The 26309-nt window shown below is 54.2% G+C and overlaps 2 protein-coding genes across 3 annotated transcripts in view; one reads left to right on the forward strand and one right to left on the reverse strand.

Moving 5' to 3' along the window:
- TNPO3 (transportin 3) lies at positions 1-24124 on the forward strand. 2 transcript variants are annotated; one of them, XM_034062950.1, is made up of 23 exons: positions 1-171; positions 7467-7667; positions 8706-8779; positions 9083-9239; positions 10287-10430; positions 12120-12295; positions 13459-13597; positions 15109-15255; positions 15810-15917; positions 16241-16332; positions 17052-17191; positions 17280-17471; positions 18160-18251; positions 18774-18850; positions 19126-19186; positions 19566-19706; positions 21144-21260; positions 21623-21717; positions 21866-22022; positions 22204-22371; positions 22493-22605; positions 23037-23122; positions 23261-24124. In XM_034062950.1, the coding sequence occupies exons 1-22, from the start codon at positions 49-51 to the stop codon at positions 23095-23097; spliced, it is 2775 nt and encodes a 924-aa protein (XP_033918841.1). In that variant the 5' UTR covers positions 1-48; the 3' UTR covers positions 23098-23122; positions 23261-24124. The 2 variants fall into 2 exon arrangements, with proteins under 2 accessions (XP_033918841.1, XP_033918840.1); XM_034062949.1 differs by having other exon boundaries at positions 2-171; positions 23257-24123.
- IRF5 (interferon regulatory factor 5) overlaps positions 23788-26309 on the reverse strand; it is a 10180-nt gene continuing 7658 nt past the window's right edge. Inside the window, exons 7-9 of the mRNA XM_034062951.1 lie at positions 25656-26045; positions 24709-24827; positions 23788-24634 (exon numbers count right to left, since the gene is read on the reverse strand). Coding sequence (XP_033918842.1) covers positions 24404-24634; positions 24709-24827; positions 25656-26045 — 740 coding nt within the window. The 3' untranslated portion in view covers positions 23788-24403. The remainder of the gene's footprint in view (positions 24635-24708; positions 24828-25655; positions 26046-26309) is intronic.

Below are 26309 nucleotides of genomic sequence, written 5' to 3' on the forward strand. Positions count from 1 at the left end.
GGCCCGGACATGGCGGCGGGCGGCGGTTGGCGCTGAGGGGACGCGGCCATGGAGGGCGGGGGGAAGCCGGGGCTGCAGGTCGTGTACCAGGCGGTGCAGGCTCTCTACCATGACCCGGACCCCAGCGGCAAGGAGCGGGCGAGCTGCTGGCTGGGAGAGCTCCAGCGATCGGTGAGGCCCGAAGGGGACCCGGGGATCCCTGCCCTGTGCTGCCATCGGTGCCCGTGAGGCGAGGCCGGGATCCGGGGGGGTTATGGGGGTAACGGGGATTTGGGGGTACCCCCCCACACAACCCGCTTCCTGTGAGCGGGGTTTGCTTCTGCACAACGGGAATGAGGGGATGGGGGGTTGGGATGAGCGCTGGGGGGCAGGGAATGGTGCCGGGGGGGGGGGATGTGGGGTTATCCTGAGCGGATCCCGCTGTTTGGGGGGGGGGAGGTGGGGGGGGGGGAGGGGGCAGGGATGGCTCCAAAGCCCCATTCCTGCGCTCTGGAGTTCCTCATGTGATGGATAGAGAGCTGCTTCAGCCCAAACCTCACCCTGAAGAGCCTGAACCTGGGAGTGAATGTGTCAGTGATGGGTCCAAAGCCCCATTCCTGTGTTCTGGAGTCTGTACGTGGTGTATGTTGAGCTCCTTCACCCCAAACTTCACTTAAAAGAGCCTAAACCTGGGAGATAACGTGTGTTTTCTGTCAGTGATGGATCCAAAGCCCCATTCCTACTCTCTGGAGTCTCTGTGTGATGCATAATGAGCTCCTGCACCCCCTAACCCTAACCCCTAACGCTAACCCTAACCCCTGCCACACTGGAGCAGTTTCCCCCTCTGCCCTTGCCCACAACCCCTTTTCCTCCTTGTTCTCCCCATTGGGCTCTTTATCCTATGGGATATTTCCCCTCCGTGCTTCCGCACACACTTCCTGGACCCCCATCATCTCCATCGGTTTTCCCCCTTTTTCCCTCCCTACTTTACTCCTTTTCCACCCTAAGTTTGCAGCAGGGTTTGTTTCTGCAGCTGGAAACCCATCACCTGTGTGTGTGGGTTTAAGCAGCTGCTTCCCTTGTGTTATCCTCTTGGGAAGGGGCTTTGCCATTTGGAAAGCACTTGGGTCCCATGGAGGGGCTCAGTGGCAGGGCCAATCCTATGGTGGTTCTTTGGTGGCTCTGAGCACTGCTGGATGGGGTTATACCCATTTATATAGTATAAATATAGAGATACATACATTAGAAATTATACAGATCTCATTTGGGTTAAAAAAGAGGGAAATTACTCTTTCAGAGCACCTTTTTGTTCCAGAAACCACCCAAATCTGCTCGTGGGAGTGAGTGCTCTGCTTGCAGCCTGAGGGCACCCAGAGCACCCTAAGGACTCTGACCTCAGGGCACAGGGGGAGGAATTGACTCTGCACTTAATGGGTTGGGTTGGAAGAGACCTTAAAGCTCCTCCAGCTCCAACCCCTGCCACAGGCAGGGACACCTTCCACTGGAGCAGCTGCTCCAAGCCCCTGTGTCCAACCTGGCCTTGAGCACTGCCAGGGATGGGGCAGCCACAGCTTCTCTGGGCACCCTGTGCCAGCGCCTCAGCACCCTCACAGGGAACAGCTTCTGCCTAAGAGCTCAGCTTAACCCACACACACTGGGTATAAAGTGTCCCACCAGGAGCAGAGCTGGGAGAGTTGAGGACTCTTAACCCCCCAGGCACCCATAGGGTTGGGATCTCTCTGTCTGTGGCAAGTGTTGGGGTTGGTGTTGTGCTGTTGTGGTTTCTTTGGCTCTTCTCTGTGTCATCCAGGTTGGTTTGAATGTAAACTGTGGGTGCCCTGGAAACCAAAGGGATCCCTTTCCTTTTCAGAGAGGAATACCACTCCTCAAGAGAAATGCCCTTAGGAATCTCCTCCCTGCTTGGACTGACTCTGTTGTATGTACCAGGGTGGTTTAAACTCAAGCAGTGACTTAGTTGGACTCCAGATTAACAACATTTCTGCTTCTCAGTTTTGTGCCTGGTCCTTTCAGGATTAGGATTAATCCCAGTGATTTCCCAGCCTTTTGGGTGCTCTGGGAAATCACCTGATTTCATCCGTCACCTCTTCACTGAGTGTATTCCAACTTTCAGGAGCACTTTGATAGCATTAACATCCAGACAGATAACACGTGGGGCCTGCTCAAGGCCAGAAGAGAAGACACTGGGAGCTCTGTAGTGACCTACTGAAGCAGCTTGAGGTGGTAACTGTGGCCCCATGGTGGTGGCACCGGTGGTTTTAACCCCATGGTAGGTGGGAGCTGTGGGGTACAAGGACCCATTGGCTGTGGTGGAACATCCCTTGGACTCTTACTGATGGGTATAGGGGTGAAATTATGGTGAAGCTGCATCTCAGCAGCATCACTCTGCAGGTCTGGGGGTGTCTGCTCATAGAATCCCACACTGGTTGTGGTTGGAAGGGACCTGACAGCTGTGGCAGGACGTCTGGAAGTCCATTTGGGCACATCCAGAGGCAGCACGGGTCTCGAAGCATCCTTTCATGAGCTGCTCATATCAAAAGCAGTGGGTAGCAAAGGCTGTGGCAGAGAGAATGGTGTGTCTTCTGGCCTGGCATTGGAGAACACACATTTCCTGACCACCCAGGTAGCCTCCTGTGCTAAGCTGGCTGATGTGGTGGATGGGGAGAGCAATGGATGTCCTTTTCCTTGATGTTTAGCAAGGCTTCCAGCACATTGTCCTGTAGGAAGCAGAGATGGACCTGGTGGTTGGGCTCAAACAGCAGTGGTCATCGGCCCGAAGCCCAGCTGGTGGCCAGTTAAGTGACATTCCTCAGGGATCCATAGGAGTGTGGATACTGGATGATAGGACAGATCCACCACAGTAAGTTTGTGGATGGTGCCATGTTGCAGGAGCAGCTGATCTTGGTTGGGTGGAGGAACTGGGACCTACACATCAAAGGCCAGCACAAAATCCTTTCTCCTGGATATGACCACCTCATGGATCAGCCTTGGGATGACTGGATGGAAATCAGTGTGGTTTGGGATTTAGGAGACCAGGTTGCCCCTGCGCTGCATTAGGGTGGATAAACCCTGGCATGAAGACCAGGGTGAGGAGGTCTCCATCCTTGGAGACCTTCACAACTGCCCTGAATGGGCTTGACTGAAGTTGCTCCTGCTTCGAGCAGAGACCTCCAGGCTGCTGCTTCCCGCCTGATTCTGTGGTTTAGGTTTCTCTGCTGTCTTCTGGCTACAACATAGATCCTTCATGGTGAAGCTTGCCCATGGAAGCAGTTGAATCCTTCCAGGGAATAGGAATTGGGAGGCAATAGACAAGTTCAACCAGTTGGTGGCAGTTCAGAAGGAAAAGCTGCCTCTGCAAGAAGCCTTTACCTGCAGCTCCCCAACAGAACTTCCCTTTTCAGCTGGAAGCTCTTGATTCTGGCAGCACCTACAACTCACACTTCATCTTTGTGCTGGTTTGGTGTCCATCTCTTCGTCTGGTGTTGAACAGGCCCATTCTTCCCATTCCGTTTGGAAAAGGAAGGATATTCCAGTGCTCTTTGCTGGCATCCACGACCAACCCCAGCTTCGTGGTGCCACCACACACACCTCCAGCACACAAGCTGCTGTCTGTGTTCCCCTCTAACAGACCCAAGCCTGGCTGTCAGGCTCTCCCCTGGAAGATGTCACCTTGAGTGGCCCTCTCAAGGCATCTTCAGGGTCTTGTTGAGCAGAAGACTTGTCTTGGATGGCTCCTCCTCTCCCTAAAGCTGGAGCTCAGTGCAGTGATGTCCATTAGACTCGACCTTCAGAAGCCTCTGTGAGACCTTAGGGAGAGGCTGCTCAAGAGCTGAAGGGTCTGCAGCTGCCTTGGCTTGGGAATCGTGACCTTGGGCATCTTGGAGATGCTGCTTGGACACAGAGAGCTCTTTGTTGGAAGAGGAACACTTTGTGGGTACCTCTCAAGTGGGAACCCTCCTGTTTTCACAGCTCAAACCAGCTTTGGTCTAAAAGTGATCCATAACATTTGAGGCTGCCTGAGGATCAGCTCTGGCTGCAGCTTCCATAAAGCTGGAAGATCTGTTCTGTGAGGGATTGAATGGACTGGATGCTCCTTTTCCCAAGCTGGTTTCTCCAGGAAGACTTATGTGTCATGGAAGGGACTGGAGGAGCTTTAAGGTCCCTTCCAACCCAAACCAGTCTGGGATTCTGTGATCTTACCAGCTCCATTTCCACCCCTCTCCAGGGCTGAGGCTCTTTGCACCAAGGTTCTTCCATCAAGTCTGTGTTTGTGTAGGAGCTTGGAGGAGCACTGAAGAGCAGCCCTGACACTGGGGGCACAGGGCTGCTGTTGTGAACAAGCCTGGGAATGGTGGGAGGCTGGAATCCTTGCAGAGAAGTGATGGAGCTGCAGGATGTGGACACCCAAAACTTGAAACCACATTAGTTCTTTGGTCCAGTGCTCTCAGTTATCATTTCTGCATCTCTACCACCACAAGTCCTCTCTGAATGATGGATCCTCATCAGCACACATGGTAAGGCTGCAATGAAAGCTGTTCTTTCTTCAGGGATCGTTGTTCTTTGGGCAGAGAAGGTCCCTGAGCCCCTTGTTTCCATCTTGGTCACTTCTTGTTACAGCTGCATCAATCCCCAGCTCCCATTTCATCCACTGTTAAATGTCAAGCTGCAGATGTTCTGCCCTTCATTGTGAGGGTTTGGGCTTTATCTGCCTCTCGAAGCTGGGTGCTGGGCTGAGCTCTTTGGGTGATGGTCTTCAGAGCTCAATGACAAGGCCTTGAGCTGGCTTCTTGCCTTATGTGCCTTCTTTTATTGCTCAATTCTTACATGAAAAGTCAGGCTTGAACCCCAGTGTGGAGCTGGATCCATGGTAAAACCAAATGTCACACTTGTGAGCAAGACTGTGTGCACATAGATCCTATGGGACTGGAGGAAGGTGGAGCTTGAAGCCCATGGACTCATCCATAGAGGTGGGGACAGCAGCTCCTGCCTCCATGAAAGCTTCACTGTGTCTCTTCAGGATCACTTTTGCTTCTGACTGAAGAACAGCCTCGATTGTAGGTAAAAATCCTTTTGTAAAGTAGAAGTAGCATCACATCTGAGCTGTTTGTAACAGGGTCGGTGTTGACCCTCAAGTACAACAGTCTGCAGATGAACACCTTTACTCTGGAAGGGTCCATGTGGTAGGATGCTGAAGGTGTTGGGCCACCAAACTGGAATGTAATTCGGATGGAAAGCCAAGGATTCGGGTGGAAAGCTTCAAACTGAAGCAGCAGTTACAAGGTCCTTGTGGGTGTCACCCTCTGTGGGTAGGGAATAGGGAAGGGGATGTTGTCACCAGGCTCCTTGGTTCATCTTCATGGAACTCTGGAAATCCAGCTGGAGCCAAGAGCTCATGTGGGAAACAAGGAACAAGCTTTTACTTTCCAGTCTTCCAAGACTAGGTGGATTGTAGGCTTGCAGAGCAGCCTCTTCCACCCCATAATATCATATCTTCTCAGTAGGAAGGTATCACCCACAGGACTTGAGGTAGTGGGTGAAGATCCTCCTCACACAACCCGATGGCCACAGGACATCATCTTCCAATGGAGGATGCTCTTAGAATCATGGGATCATAGAATAGTTAGGGTTGGAAAGGACCTCAAGATCATCCAGTTCCAACCCCCATCCAATGGGCAAGGACACCTCACACTAAACCATATCATCCAAGGCTCTGTCCAACCTGGCCTTGAACACTGCCAGGGATGGAGCATTCACCACCTCCCTGGGCAACCCATTCCAGTACCTCACCACCCTAACAGGGAAGAACTTCTTCCTTATAAGGTTCTGGAACCTTTTGTCTAAAACTGCATAAGCCAACACATAAGCCATATGAATGGAATGGTTTGGGTTGGAAGGGACCTTAAAGCTAAACTGGTAATAGCTGGAGTTACTGGAGAAAGCTCATTTGACAGCCCCTGGGCACAGAGGCAGCTGGAAAAGAAGGATCAAAGCCTGGTAGTGGGGAAGGAGCATGTCTGGAAGGAGGCAGCTCTGGAAGGATGCTCTCCTTGACCGTCGTGGGCTTCAGAGCTTGGTGAGCACCTATTGAAAGTAGGGACAGGCCAAGGGGAATGGCTCTAATGTGCCCAAGGGGAGACTGAGCTGAGCTCTTAGGCAGAAGCTGTTCCCTGTGAGGGTGCTGAGGCGCTGGCACAGGGTGCCCAGAGAAGCTGTGGCTGCCCCATCCCTGGCAGTGTTCAAGGCCAGGTTGGACACAGGGGCTTGGAGCAGCTGCTCCAGTGGAAGGGGTTGGAGCTGGAGGAGCTTTAAGGTCCCTTCTAATAGTGATTATAGTGATAGCAAACACAGTCTGCTAAGTGTTTGATGTGGTCACCGTGTTCCTTCTGGGTGCCCATGGCTTGTGTGTAGCAGCTTTTGGGATGCAGGTCCAAAGAATTGGCTGAGGTGCTCAGTGTTGGTCACACACATGGTGCAGATTGATTATTTCAAGCTCAACTATGCAGATTTCTAGTGCTGTGGAAAAATCAAACCTTAATTTTCAAGGAAAAGCCGAATGATGTTTCCAGAGCTGGAATATTGCTGGTGTTTTTGAAGGGAAGACGACTGGATCATCTGGATCCTCTGAAACATTCCTCAACAGGAGACCCTTAATCCAAGTGTTTCTTCCCAAGCCATGCTGATGTGCTGCAGCAGTGGTGGGGTTTGGTGACCATTGGTGGCCCAGCCAAGCTTGCTTGGCTTCATTTTCCTATCAAACCCTATGTAGTAAGTGCTTCAGCAGCTCTGAACAGTGCTTGTGCTGTGATGTTGACCCCAAGCTGGTGATGTGGGGGTGGCACAGGCTGTGCCTATGAGTCCTGTGGCTCACCCAGTGCTCTCCTTGTAGCTTCTGGTGCCTTCAGTCTCACACAGGCCTGGCAGATGCTCATCTCCCTCACTGCTGGCCCTCCTCCAAGCTCATTGACACATCCATCGTGTGCAGCAGCATCTCCAGTCCCAGCCTGTGCTCTTGGACAGGGCTGGTGGCTTCAGTTCTGCAATTACATGCCATTATTGTGGCCTGAAGAGGTTCTTATCCCATCCTTTCCCCATTTCTCCCTTGCTGGGCTCTTTCTGCTTCTGTTGCTGTGTAATAAGCTCAAGAATTGTCCACCTTAGCCCAAAACGATCTCTCCATGCTCTTCACTGCAAGGGTGAGCATCACATCACTCTCTAACCTGCTCTTCCAAAGGGCTTGTGGTAACTGAGGCCATGAGCATCAGCACTGGGGCTGGGAGTTCCTTCAACTCCTTGGGTGGGTGTCACAGCCCCAGCACCTTCATTAACCAGCTCCATCACTTGAGGTGTGATGGCAACACGAATGGACTCTCCTGATGAGAATCAGGGTGGGATTTGGGGGGAGAGGATCCGTTTTCATCATCATTCCCAAAGGGAATTTGGGTTTCACTCACTGGCTGTGCTTCCTGCAGGTCCACGCTTGGGAGATCTCTGACCAGCTGCTGCAGATCCATCAGGATGTGGAATCCTGCTACTTCGCGGCGCAGACCATGAAGATGAAGATCCAAACTTCCTTCTACGAACTCCCCACGGATTCCCACGCTTCCCTACGGGACTCACTGCTGTCCCACATCCAGAACTTGAAAGACCTGTCACCGGTCATCGTAACCCAGGTGGGTGCTGAGTACAGGAGTGCAAGAAGCTGCTCTGAATGTCCATGACACAGCGAGGGCTGGTCCTAACTTCCCATTGGGAGCAGGCTGGTACCAGGCTGGTGTCACAGCCCTGCCAGAGCCATTCCAGTGGGGAGCTTGAGGAGGAAGAATTGATGCTGATGGTGGCCACCTCCAGCTCTTGTCATTTTGACTTATACTGAGGCAAACCCCTTGGTTGCTTTTCCTCCAGCATGGACAATGGGAAGGTTGATGCCTGCAGCCACCTCCATTGTGTCTCCCAGTACATAATTCCTTCATTATTTAGTTCCTTTGGTTAAATCAATCCTTTGTCCTCTTCTTTGCTGTTTGGAGAGGCTGAGAGGAGGAACAGCTCTTCCTGGTCTATCCCCTGTGCTCTGCAGTGCACACAGACCAATGATGTGCCCAGCAGTGCCCTGGGTATCCAGGAGGATTTCTCCCAAGGTGCTGGCAGGTCCTTGGAAATCCCTTCATTCTCATTATCCATAAATTCCTGTGGCACAGGGGTGTCCGACACTGCACAGACTGAGGCAGAGTTGCCTGTTCAACCCTTAAATAGCTCCATCAAATAATATCAGCCCACTGGAGCTATGGGTGTTCCACAGGGATTGTGCACACCAGACAGATAATATGGATGAATATCCCATGCTGAGCACTGCCCTGATGGTCACAGAACCCTTTCTCCTGAGCTCTTGGGCAGGTTCTGTCAGTCCCCACACTTAATGTGATGTTTCATTTATAGAAACATAGACTCATGGAATGGTTTGGGTTGGAAAGGACCTTAAGATCATCCAGTTCCAACCCCTCTGCCATGGGCAGGAACACCTCACAGTAAATCACAGCACCCAAGGCTCTGTTCAGCCTGGCCTTGAACACTGCCAGGGATGGAGGATTCACAGCTTCTCTGGGCAACCCATTTCAGTGCTTCACCACCCTTACAGGGAAGAACTTCTGCCTAAGAGCTAACCTGAATCTCCCCTATTTCAGTTTGAAGCCATTTGCCTCTTCTCCTTCCAGCTTGCTTTAGCAATAGCAGACCTTGCCCTGCAGATGGCTTCTTGGAAAGGCTGCGTACAAACACTGGTGGAAAAGTGAGTACATCTTTATATCATTAAACTCTTACATTGATCCTTGAGTAAATGTGGAGGGGTGGAGCTGCACAGTCCAAAAAGGCCCCCAGCAGCAAAGAGCCCATGATACAGAAAGCTTTTCTTTCATAGAACCATGGAATGGTTTGGGTTGAAAGGGACCTTAAAGCTCCTCCAGCTCCAACCCCTGCCACAGGCAGGGACCCCTTCCACTGGAGCAGCTGCTCCAAGCCCCTGTGTCCAACCTGGCCTTGAGCACTTGTTTGTCACCCGCCCTCACAGCTCATCCTCCCTCCCTTGCTCCAGGTACAGCAATGATGTCACATCACTCCCCTTCCTGCTGGAGATCCTCACGGTGCTGCCGGAGGAGGTGCACAGCCGGTCCCTGCGCATCGGAGCCAACCGCCGCACCGAGATCATAGAGGATCTGGCCTATTACTCCAGCACGGTCGTCTCCCTGCTGGTAAGGAGAGCACAGAGTGACCAGGCACTGGTCAGCTGCTGGGGAGCTTCCTCCAGCTTCTTGCAATCATAGAGTCAACTGGGCTGGAAAAGATCTTCCAGATCATCAAGTCCAACTGTTCCCCAGCACTGCCGAGGCCACCGCTAACCCATGGCACTGAGGGCCTTGTCTACATGGTTTTTGTAGATGAGGCTCCATTGTTCTTCCCCCCTCCACATCACTGGTCCAACCTATTCCAGGTTGATGTATGAAGCAAGTGGTTTTATATATTTCAGTTCCAAGCAGATCAAAGTCAGGGTCAGATTATTGTTGTCAGCACTGTTTTGACAGCAGAGCTAGTTCTGGGAACTCAGCTGTCTCATCCTCTCACCCATACTGTCCCTGTGAGCACTGCGTTGATTTAGTTGGTGGTACCGAGTATGGAGGCTTCTCTTCCAGCATTCCGTGCTGTAAGTTCAGGAAGAGCTCTTTAGTCTCCTAGATTTTAGGTCCAGTCATTGGCTAAGCTGGGATTCCTATGCAGGCTGTGCTAGTTTTGTGTTGTTTGAGGGCTAAGCAAGAAATTACTTCAGCCCATATGGCTGTGTGTATGTAGGTCTCTAGGTCATCATCTGGAGATCTGCACATCCTGTGTCTTTGCTATATCACAGAATATGGTTTGTGTTGGGAGGGACCTTAAAGCTCCTCCAGCTCCAAACCCTGCCACAGGCAGGGACACCTTCCACTGGAGCAGCTGCTCCAAGCCCCTGTGTCCAACCTGGCCTTGAACACTGCCAGAGATGGGGCAACCACATCCTCCTCAGGGCTTCTACATCCATCCTCTTCCCAGCCTGTGTTTGTGCTTGGGATTGCCCTGACCCATTCTGTGTGTGCTCTTGGAGGGGTCTATCCTGACTGTCCCAGGCCCTCTTTGTCTTGCCAGATTCATTGAGGAGTTCTTCCTGCTAATTGTGGACACTCCAGGATGGCTTTCCAAGAATTAGATACTATTTTCCTTATGGAATTACCTGGTGGGTTCCTAACCAGTTCCTCCTTGTCCTGCTGTAGATGACGTGTGTAGAGAAAGCAGGCAATGACGAGAAGATGCTCATCAAGATCTTCAGGTGCCTGGGGAGCTGGTTCAACCTGGGTGTCCTGGACAGCACCTTCATGGCAAACAGCAAGCTGCTGTCACTCCTCTTCGAGGTGCTGGTGAGTATTCCTCTTGGCAATGAGGGTTTGGGGGGCTTTGAGGACCAGGAGGTGTGGAAGGTGGGTTTCATCCTTCCTGTCTTGAGTAGGAATCCACTGCTTGCTTCTTACCTCCATCAGCTCCACAAGGCAGGTTGTCCTGCTCTGCTAGGCAGGGGAGAGCAAGCTCCCAAGGAGAAACCACAAGTACCCTTAGGAGTTTCCTCTGCCTGTGTACTTGGTCCTTAGTGCAGGAATTGGATGTGCAGACAAAGCTGATGGACCAAAAGTATCCTGAGAGCTTTCACAGAGCATCGTGTGTGCATGTTTGGGTGTTTGTGCAGAAGGAAGCAGCTCTGCAGCTCCTTTGGTTTTACTTATTCCTGCCCTTCTTCTGCACTGATCCAGGGAATAAGAGCCCAGAGCTGAGAACCATTCCTTGTTCATGGAAAGACTGTGACATCTGTCCTGAGCAGATGCCCTTACCTGGCTGTACTCAACCACCCAGCTCAGCAACCCCAATGAGATCTTCCCATGCTGCCTTGGGAATTTTGGCTTTTCCTGTGGAGCTGGAAGGACACGGGCAGATGGGGACAGCAGAGGTCACTGCTGCCTGCAGTGTGTTAGGCTGAGGCAGAGGTACTGCAGAGAGGGAGGTGTTGGGCTGCAGAAACCTTCCTGCTGTGCTGCCATCAGTGATCCTTCCACCTCCATGAACTGCACCCAGCAGCAGAGAGTACAAGAAAGAAGTTCAAAGGCTTCTGTTTAATCACAGAATCTCAGCCTGGTTTGTGTTGGAAGGGACCTTAAAGTTCCTCCAGCTCCAACCCCTGCCACAGGCAGGGACCCCTTCTACTGGAGCAGCTGCTCCAAGCCCCTGTGTCCAACCTGGCCTTGAACACTGCCAGGGATGGGGCAGCCACAGCTTCTCTGGGCACCCTGTGCCAGCGCCTCAGCACCCTCACAGGGAACAGCTTCTGCCTAAGAGCTCAGCTCAGTCTCCCCTCTCTTGGGCAGGTTCAAGCCATTCCCCTTGGCCTGTCCCTACATCCCTTGTCCCAAGCCCCTCTCCAGCTTTCCTGCAGCCCCTTTAGGCACTGGAGCTGCTCTGGGGTCTCCCCTTCAGGAGCCTTCTCTTGTCCAGGCTGCCCCAGCCCAGCTCTCTCAGCCTGGCTCCAGAGCAGAGCTGCTCCAGCCCTCGCAGCATCTCCATGGCCTCCTCTGCACTCGCTCCAACAGCTCCACGTCCCTCTTGTGCTGCTGCCCCAGAGCTGGATTCAGTTGCCTCCCTCTGGATCCCACCACTTCCCTCCAGCATGATCCTACCACACAGCTCAGTGTCATCAGCAGACTCACTGAGGGTGCTCAATCCTGCTGTCTATGTCATTAACAAAGGTGTTGAATAGGATCAGTCCTAACACAACCCCTGAGTAACAGCACTTGTGTTTTCTTCCCTTCTGAACTTCCATGGATTTCAGATGGGGTTTTCCTCTCCCTCAGGGAAGACTCAGTGGGATGGGGTCAGTTTGGACCTCAAGCATCCAGGCTGGTGAAGCAGCACAGGCTTTGCAGGGCTGGTGGGAGTGAGTTATGGGCAGTTTTAAACCTCTACAATGGATTTTCGGGCACAAGAAGAGCAAACCCCTGTGTTTCTGTCACCATCTCACTCCAGAACACAATCACTGGGCTCTTCTCCTTCCTTCCTTGCAGCAACAAGACAAGACATCATCAAACCTTCATGAAGCCGCTTCAGACTGCGTGTGCTCAGCCCTCTATGCCATCGAGAACGTGGAGACCAACCTGCCTCTGGCCCTGCAGCTCTTCCAGGGGGTCCTCACCCTGGAGAGTGCCTATCACATGGCTGTAGCCCGGGAGGACCTGGACAAGTGAGTGAGCTTCCAGCCTGGAAGGCAGGAGAAGCACCAGCATTAACTGTGCCGGCACCTGCATGCAGCTGGTGTTGGTTTCCATGCAGCACTCTGAAGTCGTCAATGCAAATAAGTGTCTGTGGAGCAAAGCCGAGTGAGCAGATGACTTCCTTGGCCTTGGTGCACTGGTTTGTGCCCCAGGCATGAGGCTGGGCTCAGGTTTGGGCTGTCAGCAGCTCTGGATGTGCTGTTGGTGCTCCTTGGGGCGGGTTTAGCGCAAGGAAGTGTCCTGAGCTGCAGCTGATGCTTTACCAGCCTTTCATAGTGTTTAGAAGTAACCTGTTGTTCCAGATACCCATACCCAGCTCAGCTATTCCCACTGGATGTGCCACTGGGTCAAGAGCTCCTCATTCTTGTCTTAGGAGAAACCTTCATACTTTGATGGAGCACATTGACCCGAGTGCTCTGCACATGTTGGCAGCTACAAAACATTGCTGCTCTGATGGGAACCCCCCTGACCTGCAGCCCCAGTTGATTCCAGGCCAGTTTGTGCCACAGCTTCTCTGGGCACCCTGTGCCAGCGCCTCAGCACCCTCACAGGGAACAGCTTCTGCCTAAGAGCTCATCTCAGTCTCCCCTCGGGCAGATTCAAGCCATTCCCCTTTGTCTCCATTACCATCTTCAAGCAGAGCAGGCTCATAGATCATCTCAAACTCAAGCACTGAGCTGTTTATGTCAGAAGAGCAGCACTGCTGTCAACCCAGTGCTTGGCCATTGGGACATCCTGGGTATACTTTTAAAGCAGGTTTGTACCTTTGCCTTCTGAAACGTGGCACCTTCATGTGGCCACCTTAGCCCCAAGCTGCTCACATGTCCCTCTGCCCCATGCAGTGGATTTGGAGAAGTCTTCTCAGCTGCAATGGGTGATGTGAGATGATGTGAGAATGATGTGAGAATTTCATACCATTTGCTGGTTGGAACTTGGTGTTTTCACCTAACTCTGAGCAAAGCCAAGTTCCCCTTTTTGTTTCCCAGCTGCTGCCTGCAAGCTGAAGCAGAACTTGGTGTTTCTTGGCCTGACCTGAAGCTCAGGAGCATGTTACCTGCACAGCCCCAACCTCTCCATGCTGGGCTCTGTGATCCCATGCCCATCCCTCTGACTTGCTGCTTTTCCTCCCCAGGGTGCTCAACTACTGCCGTGTGTTCACTGAGCTCTGTGAGACCTTCCTGGATAAGATAGTGTGCACCCCAGGCCAAGGGCTGGGAGACCTGAGGACACTGGAGCTGCTGCTCATCTGTGCTGGTCACCCGCAGTACGAGGTGAGTCAGGGCTCCTCTCCTCAGCACCTCTCACTGCTCCAGAGCTGAGGCAGCAGAGAGGAAACCTTCCTTTTGTATGGCCACATTCTTGGGAGGATTCAGTTCCTGTGAGCTGCTGGCTTTGGAGCACCAGCTCTGGGGTGTGAGGCAGGAATCCAGCTCTGCTTCCCTTTCCCAGCCTCGGGATTTGTGGCGCTGTGAGTGCAGCACCAAAACCCTCCCTGGTGTTCTCTGCACGTGTGCAAGTGAAGTTCTGTGGGGGTTGCAGTGTGGCTCAGGGAAACTTGGCCCTCTGAGGAAGTGAAAGGTTGTGCATCAGAGCTCCCCGAATAACCCTGCCTTAAGTACAGAGCTTTGTGTATAAGATGAGCTCCTTAAAACCCCAATTTATTCTTCCAAAGCTTTGCTAAATCCTAGTAGCTGATCCCTGATGATTTCATGGGATGGTTTGTGTTGGAAGGGACCTTAAAGCTCCTCCAGTTCCAACCCCTGCCATGGGCAGGGACACCTTCCACTGGAGCAGCTGCTCCAAGCCCCTGTGTCCAACCTGGCCTTGAACACTGCCAGGGATGGGGCAGCCACAGCTTCTCTGGGCACCCTGTGCCAGCGCCTCAGCACCCTCACAGGGAACAGCTTCTGCCTAAGAGCTCAGCTCAGTCTCCCCTCTCTTGGGCAGGTTCAAGCCATTCCCCTTGGCCTGTCCCTACAGGCCCTTGTCTCAAGCCCCTCTCCAGCTTTCCTGCAGCCCCTTTAGGCACTGGAAGACTTCAGGAGTTGGAGGTTCCTTTGTGGAGGGGCTCAGTCCAATGTGGGGAGCAGAGGGGTGCCAGCTGGGATTTTTGGGGTGCTCATCCTTCCTTCTGTACTTAAGGTCCCACTGGGGGAGGGATGCAGCCCCTCAAGTGATGGATGAGAGCTGGGTCTAGACTGAGCTAATGCCCTCTCCAGCACAGGCTTTGGAGCAACATCCCCTTCCAGCCTGAGCTGCTCTCTTGGAGATGTTTGCTCCTGTGTGGGGTTGCCATCTCCCTCATGTTGTTAGCCCAACCCCATGGTGGCCATCAGGTGCAAGGCTGTGGATGGTGAGGATCAGCTCCAGGTGGTGAAATGCTTCCACCAACGTGGCTCTGGTGAGGGGAGCAAAATGCTCTGTAGCTCATTGGGTCAGGGTAAGCGTTAAACACCTCCTGATGGATGAGCAGAAACAGGGCACAGATCCTGTTGGCATCAGGCAGATCAAACCTCCTGCTGGCAGATTTAATGACATGAAAGGCACTGATGGCAGGAAGAGATATTTCTTCTGCTCCAGTGCTAGGTTTGCAGAAGAGCTTCACTGCTCACAGGCTTTCAGGTGCTCTCAGCCTGTTTCAGGTCCCTTTTGGAGCTGCTCCTCGTGGGGAAGCACTGATGGGACTTGGTGGTACCCCAGATGCAGAGGGGGTTTAGGGAGCAGCAGCAGAGCAAAGAGGAGAGATAATCGTGTTGGTAACAACAGTTTTCTCCCCAAATAGGTGGTCGAAATTTCCTTTAACTTCTGGTACAGACTTGGGGAGCACCTCTACAAGACAGACGATGCCATCATCCACAGCATCTTCAAAGCCTACATCCAGCGCCTTCTCCATGCCCTGGCCAGACACTGCCAGCTTGACTCAGACCATGTAAGGCTGCCTGGGTTTCCCTTCCCTCTGGCAGCAGCTGGGATGGTGGGATGTGCCCATCCTCACTGCTGACCCTCCATAGCTGTAGGGCTCAGGAGTTAGTGCAGAGAGGAACGATTGGGAGTGATGAGAACTGTTGTGTTAAAGCTCTTCTCATGAAGTCTTGTCCTAACAGAGCTACCTGGTGTCTGGTTCCTGCAGGATGACCCTCTCCCACCTTCCCCCAGGTTGTTCCCACTTTGGGACTTGCATTGTTCCCTGCTCCGGGGTGTTTTAGTTGGGATAAAGCTTGCATAAGTCACAGCTCTTCCTCCTTGTGGGCTGCTCTATCCTTCCGGCTCCTCATCCCTTTGATTCCCATCCCTTCATCTATGTATTGAAGCAGGAATACACAGCATGTGTGCATCCATCTCCTTCAAATCCCCTTCAGTAGCTTGATCCAGGGAGAAGAGGGCAGGAATCATGGATCTCCTGTGAAATGGAATTGTCCTGGCTGTGACTGAGTGAGAACCTGGATTCCTCTAAGCTTCACATCCTGTTCCTCATCCCTTTAGGAAGGTGTCCCAGAGGAGACAGACGACTTTGGGGAGTTCCGGATGCGGGTCTCGGACCTGGTCAAAGACCTCATCTTCTTGGTGGGCTCCGTGGAGTGCTTTGCTCAGGTGGGTTTGCAGGAGCATCAGGAAGCATTGATGGCCCTTGGGATGAGGAGGGGATCACACACACCTCATGCACAAGGAAGTGAAGTAGGTAGGGGGACAGTTCCAGGAGGAGCAGGAGGGCCCACACCACATGGGAAAGCTCCTGTGGTCCCAACATTCCAAGGTTGTCTGTGGAATTGTGCAGGTCCATGCCTGGAGCCTGGTGTTTCAGGTGTATGGGAGGAGGTGAGGAGCACGTGGTGCTCTCACAGGGTGGGATTCACAACCACATATCCTTGAGATGTGTTTGTAGCCTCTTCTGGGACCAATCCTCTCTCTTGCAGCTCTATGCCACGCTGAAGGATGGGAATCCTCCCTGGGAGGTGACGGAAGCTGTCCTCTTCATCATGGCCTCCATAGCCAAGAGTGTTGACCAGTGAGTGTTGACCACACTGCTCGTGGCTATAGGGGCTGTGGGTCAGGAGCTGCCTCCACGTGAGTTTTGTAGGGACACCACTAATATGGAAATCATAGCATGGCTCTTTCTTGGAGGTTTCAGCTTCCTGGCCTGGAATACGAGTCCAGGATGGAGCTGGGACTGTGTGAAGCAGTTGGGCTTTCTTGGGTCTCTTCTGCCTGAGCTGGGGACTTGAATAATGGAATCATGGAATGGTTTTGGTTGGAAGGGAACTTAAAGATCATTGAGTCCAACCTCCAGGGACCCCTTCCACTGGAGCAGCTGCTCCAAGCCCCTGTGTCCAACCTGGCCTTGAACACTGCCAGGGATGGGGCAGCCACAGCTTCTCTGGGCACCCTGTGCCAGCGCCTCAGCACCCTCACAGGGAACAGCTTCTGCCTAAGAGCTCAGCTCAGTCTCCCCTCTCTTGGGCAGGTTCAAGCCATTCCCCTTGGCCTGTCCCTACAGGCCCTTGTCCCAAGCCCCTCTGCAGCTTTCCTGCAGCTCCTTTAGGCACTGGAGCTGTTCTCAGGTCTCCCAGGAAGCTTGTACCCACCCCACATCAACAACACCCACCCCACCACCATGTTTGCCCAACTGGTTCCAAGCAACCCAGCAGTCAGACAGTGTTCATTCCAACACCTTCCCCATGGAACTGAGCCATGGAACCCACCTTGGCTGCCTCTTCCCCTGCCCAGGGAGAACAACCCGACGCTGGTGGAGGTGCTGGAGGGGGTAGTTCGCCTCCCTGAGACGGTGCACACGGCTGTGCGCTACACCAGCATCGAGCTGGTGGGTGAGATGAGCGAGGTGGTGGACAGAAACCCTCAGTTCCTGGGTGAGTCTCCCCCTACCACCCCACTGCACTGCCCCATGGCCACCCCAGGGCTCCAGGACCCTCCTCACCTCCCTCCCTCCCTCCGCAGATCCCGTGCTGGGGTACCTGATGAAGGGGCTGTGTGACAGGAGGTTGGCTTCAGCGGCGGCCAAGGCCATCCACAACATCTGCTCCGTGTGCCGGGACCACATGGCTCAGCACTTCAATGGGCTGCTGGAGATCGCCCGTTCCCTCGACTCCTTCACGCTCTCCCCAGAGGCTGCTGTGGGGCTGCTCAAGGGTGAGTACATCAAGGTGGGGGTATTCTGGGGCTCAAGCCTGTTTTCACATGGGTTTTCTTCAATGAGAGTGGCTCAGCTTGTCCTGAGGCACCACATGTGTCCCCTTTAGTCTTTGGTTGGGAGGTGTTTATCATCTGTCTCCATCCCTGCTCTGAACTTGAGATGTAAAAGGAAAACACTTTGAAATCATAGAATCCTGGAATGGTTTGGGTTGGAAGGGACCTTAAAGCCCATCCAGTTCCAACTCCTACCATGGGCAGGGACCCCTTCCACTGGAGCAGCTGCTCCAAGCCCCTGTGTCCAACCTGGCCTTGAACACTGCCAGGGATGGGGCAGCCACAGCTTCTCTGGGCACCCTGTGCCAGCGCCTCAGCACCCTCACAGGGAACAGCTTCTGCCTAAGAGCTCAGCTCAGTCTCCCCTGTTCTGGCAGGTTCAAGCCATTCCCCTTGGCCTCTCCAAGGATCATTCCCATTCTCTCACATTCCAGCATCCCTTCCTTCTTCTCACCCTACAGAGGTATTTTGCTGTCTGGTTCAATCCAAGAACAGGCTGCACAGAAGCATGTTTCAGTCTCTTTCACTCTCTTTTCCCCTAGAGCTGTTTGGGAACCTCTCTCATGTTGTTTCCCCATTCACATTCCCAAATTGCATTCCTGCTCCTTGAGCCTCTCCTCTTGCCTTGCAGGGACAGCCTTGGTCCTGGCCAGGCTCCCCTTGGAGAAGATAGCAGAATGCCTCAGTGAACTCTGTGCCGTGCAAGTGATGGCGCTCAAGAAGGTACGTCCTGGTTGGAGCTACCTTGACCTGCTCCTTGTCTATCACTGGTTTGGGTGGGATGGATGGAGACCATCAGGCTGCTGTGGTTCCATCTTTGCCTGGTGGCTTGATCTGCTGCAGCAATTGTGTGTCCTCAAAGACAGAGGTGGAGGAGGAGACCAGAACTGAGACCAGACTTGTCCCTGAGTCTCTCCTGTATGCAGCTGGAAGAACATGGGATGGGTTAAATGAGAAGAAAATGGTCCCTAGAAGTCAGTTTAGATGCTAGAAGCCAAAAAGCCTTCCTGCAGCCACCTTGAACACAGTTAGCAGCTGTTACCCTGCATCTCCAGGATGGAGAACATGGGAATTTGGCTTCCCTGTGGACACATAGTCCCAGAAGGTCACATTCCACCTGTCACTGAAACATGGTGGTCCTTAGTGACAATTCTATGCAGATCCACGGTAACAGAGTAGAAATCTCAGCTTTGGAGTGGGGCTGCCCAAAGTCCCCACATCCCATCGTTTTCCCTTGTTTTCCAGCTGCTCTCTCAGGAGCCAAGCAATGGCCTCTCCTCAGACCCTACTGTGCCCCTGGATCGACTCGCTGTCATATTTAGGTAAGGACCAAGGGGCTGGGACATGAGCTGTGAGTCCAACCTGACCATCCCAGCACTTAAACCCAGTTAGTGGTGGCTCATTTCCCTCTGGACCCAAAAAGAACGGAGTTCTTGTGGGCTTCTTTACCATGTTCAAGGTTTTCCAGCCCCTCTAAGGCAGGTTTTGGTCCTTTTCCAGCAGCTTTGGTGGGTGCTTGGGGCTCCAAACCCATCTTCTGACCACCAAACCCATGTGTTTGATAAAGATAACATGGACTCTTCACTCCTTTCCACAGACACACCAACCCCATTGTAGAAAATGGACAGATCCATCCGTGCCAAAAAGTCATTCAGGAAGTAAGTGCTGGTGGGGATGGATCTGGGGAAGGAATTTCTGCAGGGGGATGGATGGAAGTCTCCAACATCACCTCTGCACTGGTGGGGGAGCTGCTGGTGGAGCCCCTTCCCTTCTGGAAGCAGGGATTTGGGTCTTCAAACCCCACCTGGCTCTGGGAATGTCCCAGGTTCTTTAAAGTCCCTTCTCTTGTGAGGTTTGGAACACTGGAGGTGTTAACCTACTGCTCCATAAGCTGATTTATGTATCCCAGAACAGACGTGCCCCTTGGTTTGGGACATGAGTGGCATCTCCCTGAGGCTACAGGGGTGCGGGTGATGTGATGGGGATACCCCATGTACCAGCTTGAGCTTTAACCCCTCTCCCATGCCTGCACCCCAGATCTGGCCCGTGCTGTCGGAGACCCTGAACAAGCACAGTGCCGACAACCGCATCGTGGAGCGGTGCTGCCGCTGCCTGCGCTTTGCCGTGCGCTGCGTGGGCAAAGGCTCTGCTGCCCTGCTGCAGCCCCTCGTCACCCAGGTATGGACACCACCTCCTCAGCACCTTCCCAGCCCCCGGCTTGGGGGTTGCATCCAGAGACCTCCTGGAACAACAGAATCCCAGACTGGTTTGGGTTGGAAGGGACCTTAAAGCTCCTCCAGCTCCAACCCCTGTCACAGGCAGGGACACCTTCCACTGGAGCAGCTGCTCCAAGCCCCTGTGTCCAACCTGGCCTTGAACACTGCCAGGGATGGGGCAGCCACAGCTTCTCTGGGCACCCTGTGCCAGCGCCTCAGCACCCTCACAGGGAACAGCTTCTGCCTTATCTCCAACCTGAACTTCCCCTGTTTCAGTTTGAACCCATCACCCCTTGTCCTGTCACTACAGTCCCTGATGAAGAGCCCCTCTCCAGCATCCTTGTAGCCCCCTTCAGACACTGGAAGCTGCTCTGAGGTCTTCAAGCAGCTTCTCTTCTCCAGGTTCAACAGCCCCAGTGTTCTCAGCCTGTCTCCATACAGGAGGTGCTGCAGCCCCTGGAGCATCCTCGTGGCCTCCTCTGGACTTGCTCCAATAGTTCCATGTCCTTCTTATCTTTGAGGACACCAGAGCTGCACACAGGGCTGCAAGTGAGGTCTCACAGAGCTGAGGGGCAGGATCCCCTCCCTCAACCTGCTGCTCATACTCCTTTTGATGCAGCCCAGCACACAGGGGGTTCTGAGCTCAAGTACTGGCCACATCTCAAGTGTGTCCAGGTCCCTCTGGATCCCATCTCTTCCTGCCACTGTGTTGACCACAGCACACAGCTTGGTGTCATCACAAACTCACTGAGGCTGCTCGATCCCATTGTCCATGTCACGACAAAGATGTTGAACAGGATTAGTCCCAACACGAACCCCTTAGGGGCATCAGTTGTTACCAGTCTCCAGTTGGTCATGTGGGCAGCTGGTCACGCAGTGGTGCATGGCCAGGCTGTGGTAGATGCTGGTGGTCTTGGGAAGCTCCTACATCAATCCTTGAGGAGCAGAGAGGGCCTTTAAGCTGCAGGGAAGAGCTGAGCTCTGCCTGACGGATGCTCTGTAGGCTGGAGCCCTGTAGGTGTAGCTGTGATTTGGAAGGTATGTGTGACACTCCACATGGTGAGGCTCCCTGAAGAGGTGACTCTTCAGTCCAGCGTTGGGTGTCTTCTTCCTGCTTCCATGGGGCTAAGGAAGGGTGAAAAGCAAGGAGAAGCTGTGCTGGCTTTGGGAGCTGCAGAATGGAGATGCTCTGAAGGACCAGATGAGACCAGAGCAAGTCCTTCAGACCATCCCATGGGGCTGGGGGAAGGTCTTTCAAGCTGGGATGTTGTCTTGGTGCTCAACAAGAGCTGGAGTTTCTCAAGGGAGATGGTGGGAACATCATGGAGATGCTGGAGGTAACCAGACAGCTTCATCTTCCCATGGCTCACCATGAAGTGTCTCCTGTGTCTCCCCACAGATGGTGAATGTCTATAGGGCCCACCAGCACTCCTGTTTCCTCTACCTGGGCAGCATCTTGGTGGACGAGTACGGCATGGAGGAAGGCTGCAGGCAGGGGCTGCTCGACATGCTGCAGGTGGGTTCCCACCTCACCCACCCCATGGACAGGGTGGAGGAGACCTGTAAGACCATCGAGTCCAACCATTAACCCAGCACTGCAGCCCACCACCACTAAACCATGTCCCCAAGTGCCACATCTACTCATCTCCTAATCCCTTCCAGGGATGGTGACCCCATCACTGCTCTGGACAGCCTCTTTCAATGCTGGACCCCCTTTGGGTGAAGGAATTCCTAATTTCCAATGTAAATGGTGGCTGTTGGGAGAACCCAGGGCCTGATCCACTCTGTTGTGGTCCATGCTGGACGACTCCCTATCAGAGATCTGAGCAGTTTGGTGTGTGATCCCAACTAATGGGTTCCCCACAACCCTTGTCCTAGGCGCTGTGCATCCCTACCTTCCAACTCCTAGAGCAACCCAACGGCCTTCAGAACCACCCTGACACCGTGGATGACCTCTTTCGACTAGCAGCCAGGTAACCATGTTCTGCTGCACCAGGACACCCCAACCCTATCTCCTTGGTCCTCAAGCACCCATGGGGGCAGTCATAGAGAGGGAGAAGGTCCTGCCTTCTCCTGGGGGTGAGCAGGGTGGTGGTGACTGTGTGTGCTCTGCCTGGCCAGGTTCATCCAGCGCAGCCCTGTCACCTTGCTACGGAGCCAAGTGATGATCCCCATCCTACAATGGGCCATTGCTGCCACCACCTTGGATCACCGGGATGCCAACTGCAGCGTCATGAAGTTCCTACGGGATCTCATCCACACCGGGGTGGCCAATGATGTGAGTTGTGTTCCTCAGTGGGGAAGGTCTTCCTCCATGGAGCTGGAATGCCATCCTCATCATCCTTTGCCAGTGTAGTCCCCCATGAGGGCTGTCCCACTGCTGTAGCCAAGCCACCAAGCAAGGAGCACCGTGTCCCCATCCCCAGCTCTTCTCACCCCCTTTCTCCTTCCTCCCGCAGCACGAGGAAGACTTCGAAGTGCGAAAGGAGCTCATCAACCAGGTGATGAACCAACTGGGCCAGCAGCTTGTCAACCAGCTCCTGCACACGTGCTGCTTCTGCCTCCCACCCTACACCCTGCCTGACGTTGCCGAGGTGCTCTGGGAGATCATGCAGATCGACCGGCCGGTGAGGGGACAGTGTGGGGAGGTGGTGATGGGCATGGATGGATCCCAAAACTTCCCCAAACTGGGATGCAGGAGCTGGATGTGGCTCCATAGCCTGAGTGATGTCCTTCTGCTGCCCACAGACCTTCTGTCGCTGGCTGGAGAACTCACTGAAGGGTCTACCAAAGGAAACGACGGGAGGAGCCATCCAGGTCACACACAAACAGCTCACGGACTTCCACAAGCAGGTCACGAGGTGAGAGTTATGGGATATGGGGTGGGCTGGAAGGGACTTTAAAACTCATCCAGTTCCAGCCCTGTGATACAGGCAGGGACACCTTCCACTAGAGCAGATTGCTCCAAGCCCCCTTCAAGCTGGCCTTGAACACTCCCAAAGCCTTGCTTTGAGGGACACAGTGTTACCCATTCCATCACTGAGCAGGTTTATCTGGTCTTCTGAGTCCTTCAGAACTGGGTTCTTGTTATGTGTCCCCTCCAGTGATGGTCATGGGGGCTTTTGACCCCATTTTATCCAACATTTGCCATTCCCCACCATCCCAGTGCCAAACTGCCTCTGGTCACTATCACGTACCATCAAGATGTCCCATGCCGGGTGCAGGACACCATTCCCACTTCCCAAACATCCCCTTAACGTCACCCCATGATGTCCTGCCTGTTGTCTTGCAGCGGTGAGGAATGTAGACAAGTCTGTTGGGCTCTGAGGGACTTCACCCGCCTGTTCCGATAGCTCCGGCATGGCGCCTGTCTCCCAGGTAAGAGCCACCACTGGGACCACAAGTGGGTGATGGTCACATCCATGGGGCTGTCCCAGCCTGGAAGAGGCAGATGGGAAGAGGGACTTGCCCTTCTCTTCCCAACTTGCCCACGAATGTCTTTGAATTCAAAGACAGGAAACGAAGAAAACCCCAAGAACGTGTCCCACCATCAGCAAAGTTCATCGTGGCCACGGGGCTCTTCCACTGCCTGTAGCCGGCGGGAGGACAGCGCGAGTATCCCAGCGGATTCGCTTCCTGAAGGTCGGCTTCCGAAATGAGAAACCAAACAATAGAGAGGGGGGAAGAAAACCCAAGCAACCAACCACTCAACCAGTTCAACCCAACCACCCCAACCCAGTCAGCCGCTCAACCGGTGAACCTCAACCAATCCAACCAGCCCAACTCAACCAACCGACTCAGTCAACCAACCCAGCCAACTCAACCACCACATCAACCAGTCAACTCAACAAACCCAACTGACTCAACCAACAGAGCAACCAACTGGACTTGGCGAGCAGCTCAACTCAACAACCAGCTTAACCAACCCACCGTCACCAGAACACCAACCGGAGGGAAACGGATTTGCTCAGGAGAAGGGCACGAAGAGGAAGAACTTTGTGCCATGGAGATACACCACAAAAAATTGGCAAAGCAGCAAAAAATGACCAAGAAAAGCAAGAATTGAGCATTATTTGAGGCAAGGGCAGGGTTTAAAGTAGGTTTAGTGGAAGGCCACGGCTCGGCCCTCCCTGTGCTGCCGTGTCCTGCCTGGTGGTGACCTCCTGGAGAAGACACAGGCAGGCCAGACTCTTGAAATATATATTCTATTTTGGGGTTTTTTCTTCTTGTTTTGGGGTTTTCTTTGGTTTGATTTGGGGTTCTCTGGGTTTCGTGGCGGGGTGGAGCTGCGCGGGGCCGGGGCTGGGGCGCATGCTGGGCCCTCCAGGGCTGTTGTAGCCATCGCGAGAACAATAAAAACCACAAAAAACCTGGAACAAAGAGAACTGAAAACCCCAAATCCTGCCCTGGGTCTTCTCTCCGAGCTCATGGGAGCGTCCTCATTGAGGAGAGCTTGAGCTGGTGGCCACAACCCCAGCTGGAGGGGGTTCCAGGTCCAGTGTGGCCTCATCCCACCTCCCCGCTGCACCAAGGAGGTGGCAGCATCCAAGGGATCGGGATGGGTTGCTCAGCTCCATCGCCCTGGATGGTGACAGGATGGAGGTCACCACCCCAAAGGCCTTAATAGTGGTGGTTCCCACCTCCCTGTGTCCCCCCACATCACTGGGGCAGCACCCAGGTCCCGGCAGTGGGGCCGGACGCTGGTTGTGCCACCACTGGTGGTGGTTGCAGGCGCTGCTGGCTCTGCCAAAGCCTGTGAAGCTCCTTGAACTGTTCCACCATCTTGTCCTTGAGGTCCGGATGGGAGATGTGGAGCGGGATGCTGTCAGCCGACCAGGACAACTCCCCCGAGAACATCTCCAGCAACAGCCGCGCCACCACCGGCACCACCTGGGGCATCAGCGGCACGGTCAGCACAGTGTGACCCCGGTACCCCCGCACCCCGTGTCCCCCCAGCCCCACACCTGCACCGTGATCAGCTTCTTCTCCTTGGGCTTCTGGTCCGGCCACTCCTCCCCGAAGCACAGGAAGATCTCAAAGGGAGGGGGGGTTGTGGTCTGCCCCTTCTGGAACAGGATGAGGCCTGCAGGAGATGGGACCGTGGTGAGGGGCAGGATGGGACATCCCATTAGTGTCCCACCAGCATCTCCATGGTGTGCTCCTACCCCAGCCTTGTCCCACCGTGTCCCTTTGTGCCGCCTGGTGTTCCCCAGTCCAGCCTCGTCCCACCACATCTCTGTGTGTGGCACATAGTGTCCCCCATGCCAACCTGGACCCACCACATCCCCATGTGCTGACTCGTGTCTTCCGTCTGAAGCTGCTCCCAACACCATCCCCCCAGTGTCCTTCATGACAACCTGGTCCCACCATGTCCCTATATATTGCCTGATGTCCCTTATCCCAACCTGATCCCACCCCACCTGTGTGCCACGTGGTGTCCCACCATATTCCCACATGCTGCTTGGTGTCTCCCCATCCCACTGTGGTCCCACCACATCCCCGTGTGCCACCTCACGTCCCCCATCGCATACTGGTGTCACCATGTCCCTATGTGCTGCCTGGTGTTCCCCATCCCAAACTGGTCCCATCACCATCCTGTTGTCCCCCATCTCAACCTTGTCCCACCACATCCTTATATGCCCTGTGGTGTCCCACCACATCCCCATATGCTGCCTGGTGTCCCCTCATCCCTGTCTGTTCCCACTCCATCCTATGGGCCACCTAGTGTCCCATTGTCCTAACCTGGTCCCACCAAGTCCCTGCCTGCCTCATGGTGTCCCCTATCCCAGCCTGGTCCCACCACATTCCCATGTCCTGCCTGGTGTTCTCTCATCCCAGTCTGATCCTACCCCATCCCCATGTGTCCCCCCATCCCACCCCCCATCCTCCCATCGCCCCATTCTCCTCCCACCATTGAGGAACCCTTCAAGGCTGAAGAGTTTGGTCTTCTTCTCCCTCTCGATGGGGTTGGGGCCGGTGCCGTGCGCGGCACATGGCCCTGTCCAGAACACCTTGCACTGGCACAGCCGCGTGGCAAACAGGTCCTGGCCCTGCAGCTCCAGGATGAGGCCTCGATCCAGCGCATCCAACAGCCGGTGCGTGTACAGGAGCTGCTTCTCATTGGGGATGGTGTCAGTGGATGGGAACCGGACCTGCTCCAGCGCCGGTGACCCGAACAGCTCCTCCTGCTCGGCGCTGGGCTGCAGGCTGCCGTGGAACAGGCGGCAGCCATGGGCATTGCTGACGGTGAGCACACAGGCCTGGCGCCCGCGGTACTGGAACTGCAGCTCCAGGTCTGTCACTGCCGGGAGCAATGGGGAGCAATGGGGAGCGGGTCATGGGCACCGGCTCCAGGCAGCACATGGCAACCTTATGGTGCAATTATGGCCACCTCCATCCAGATACCCCATACCCATGGCCACCCCACACTTATGGCCACCTCCATCCAGATACCCCATACCCACGGCCATTCTGTGGCTACTGCCTCCAGACGAGCCATGGCAACCTTCCTCCCATGGCCACCCCACACCAATGGCCATCACCATCCTGCTACCCCATACCCATG

This window comes from Melopsittacus undulatus, chromosome 5, assembly GCF_012275295.1.
Source record: "Melopsittacus undulatus isolate bMelUnd1 chromosome 5, bMelUnd1.mat.Z, whole genome shotgun sequence".
Taxonomy (NCBI): Eukaryota; Metazoa; Chordata; class Aves; order Psittaciformes; family Psittaculidae; genus Melopsittacus; species Melopsittacus undulatus.

Excerpts from the sequence above, each read along its gene's own strand:
- TNPO3 (XM_034062950.1), top strand. The coding sequence starts at position 49 with ATGGAGGGCGGGGGGAAGCCGGGGCTGCAGGTCGTGTACCAGGCGGTG. Across the intron at positions 17,192-17,279 it reads CAGAAACCCTCAGTTCCTGG|ATCCCGTGCTGGGGTACCTG; the intron begins GTGAGTCTCCCC and ends CTCCCTCCGCAG. Across the intron at positions 19,187-19,565 it reads GCCAAAAAGTCATTCAGGAA|ATCTGGCCCGTGCTGTCGGA; the intron begins GTAAGTGCTGGT and ends CCTGCACCCCAG.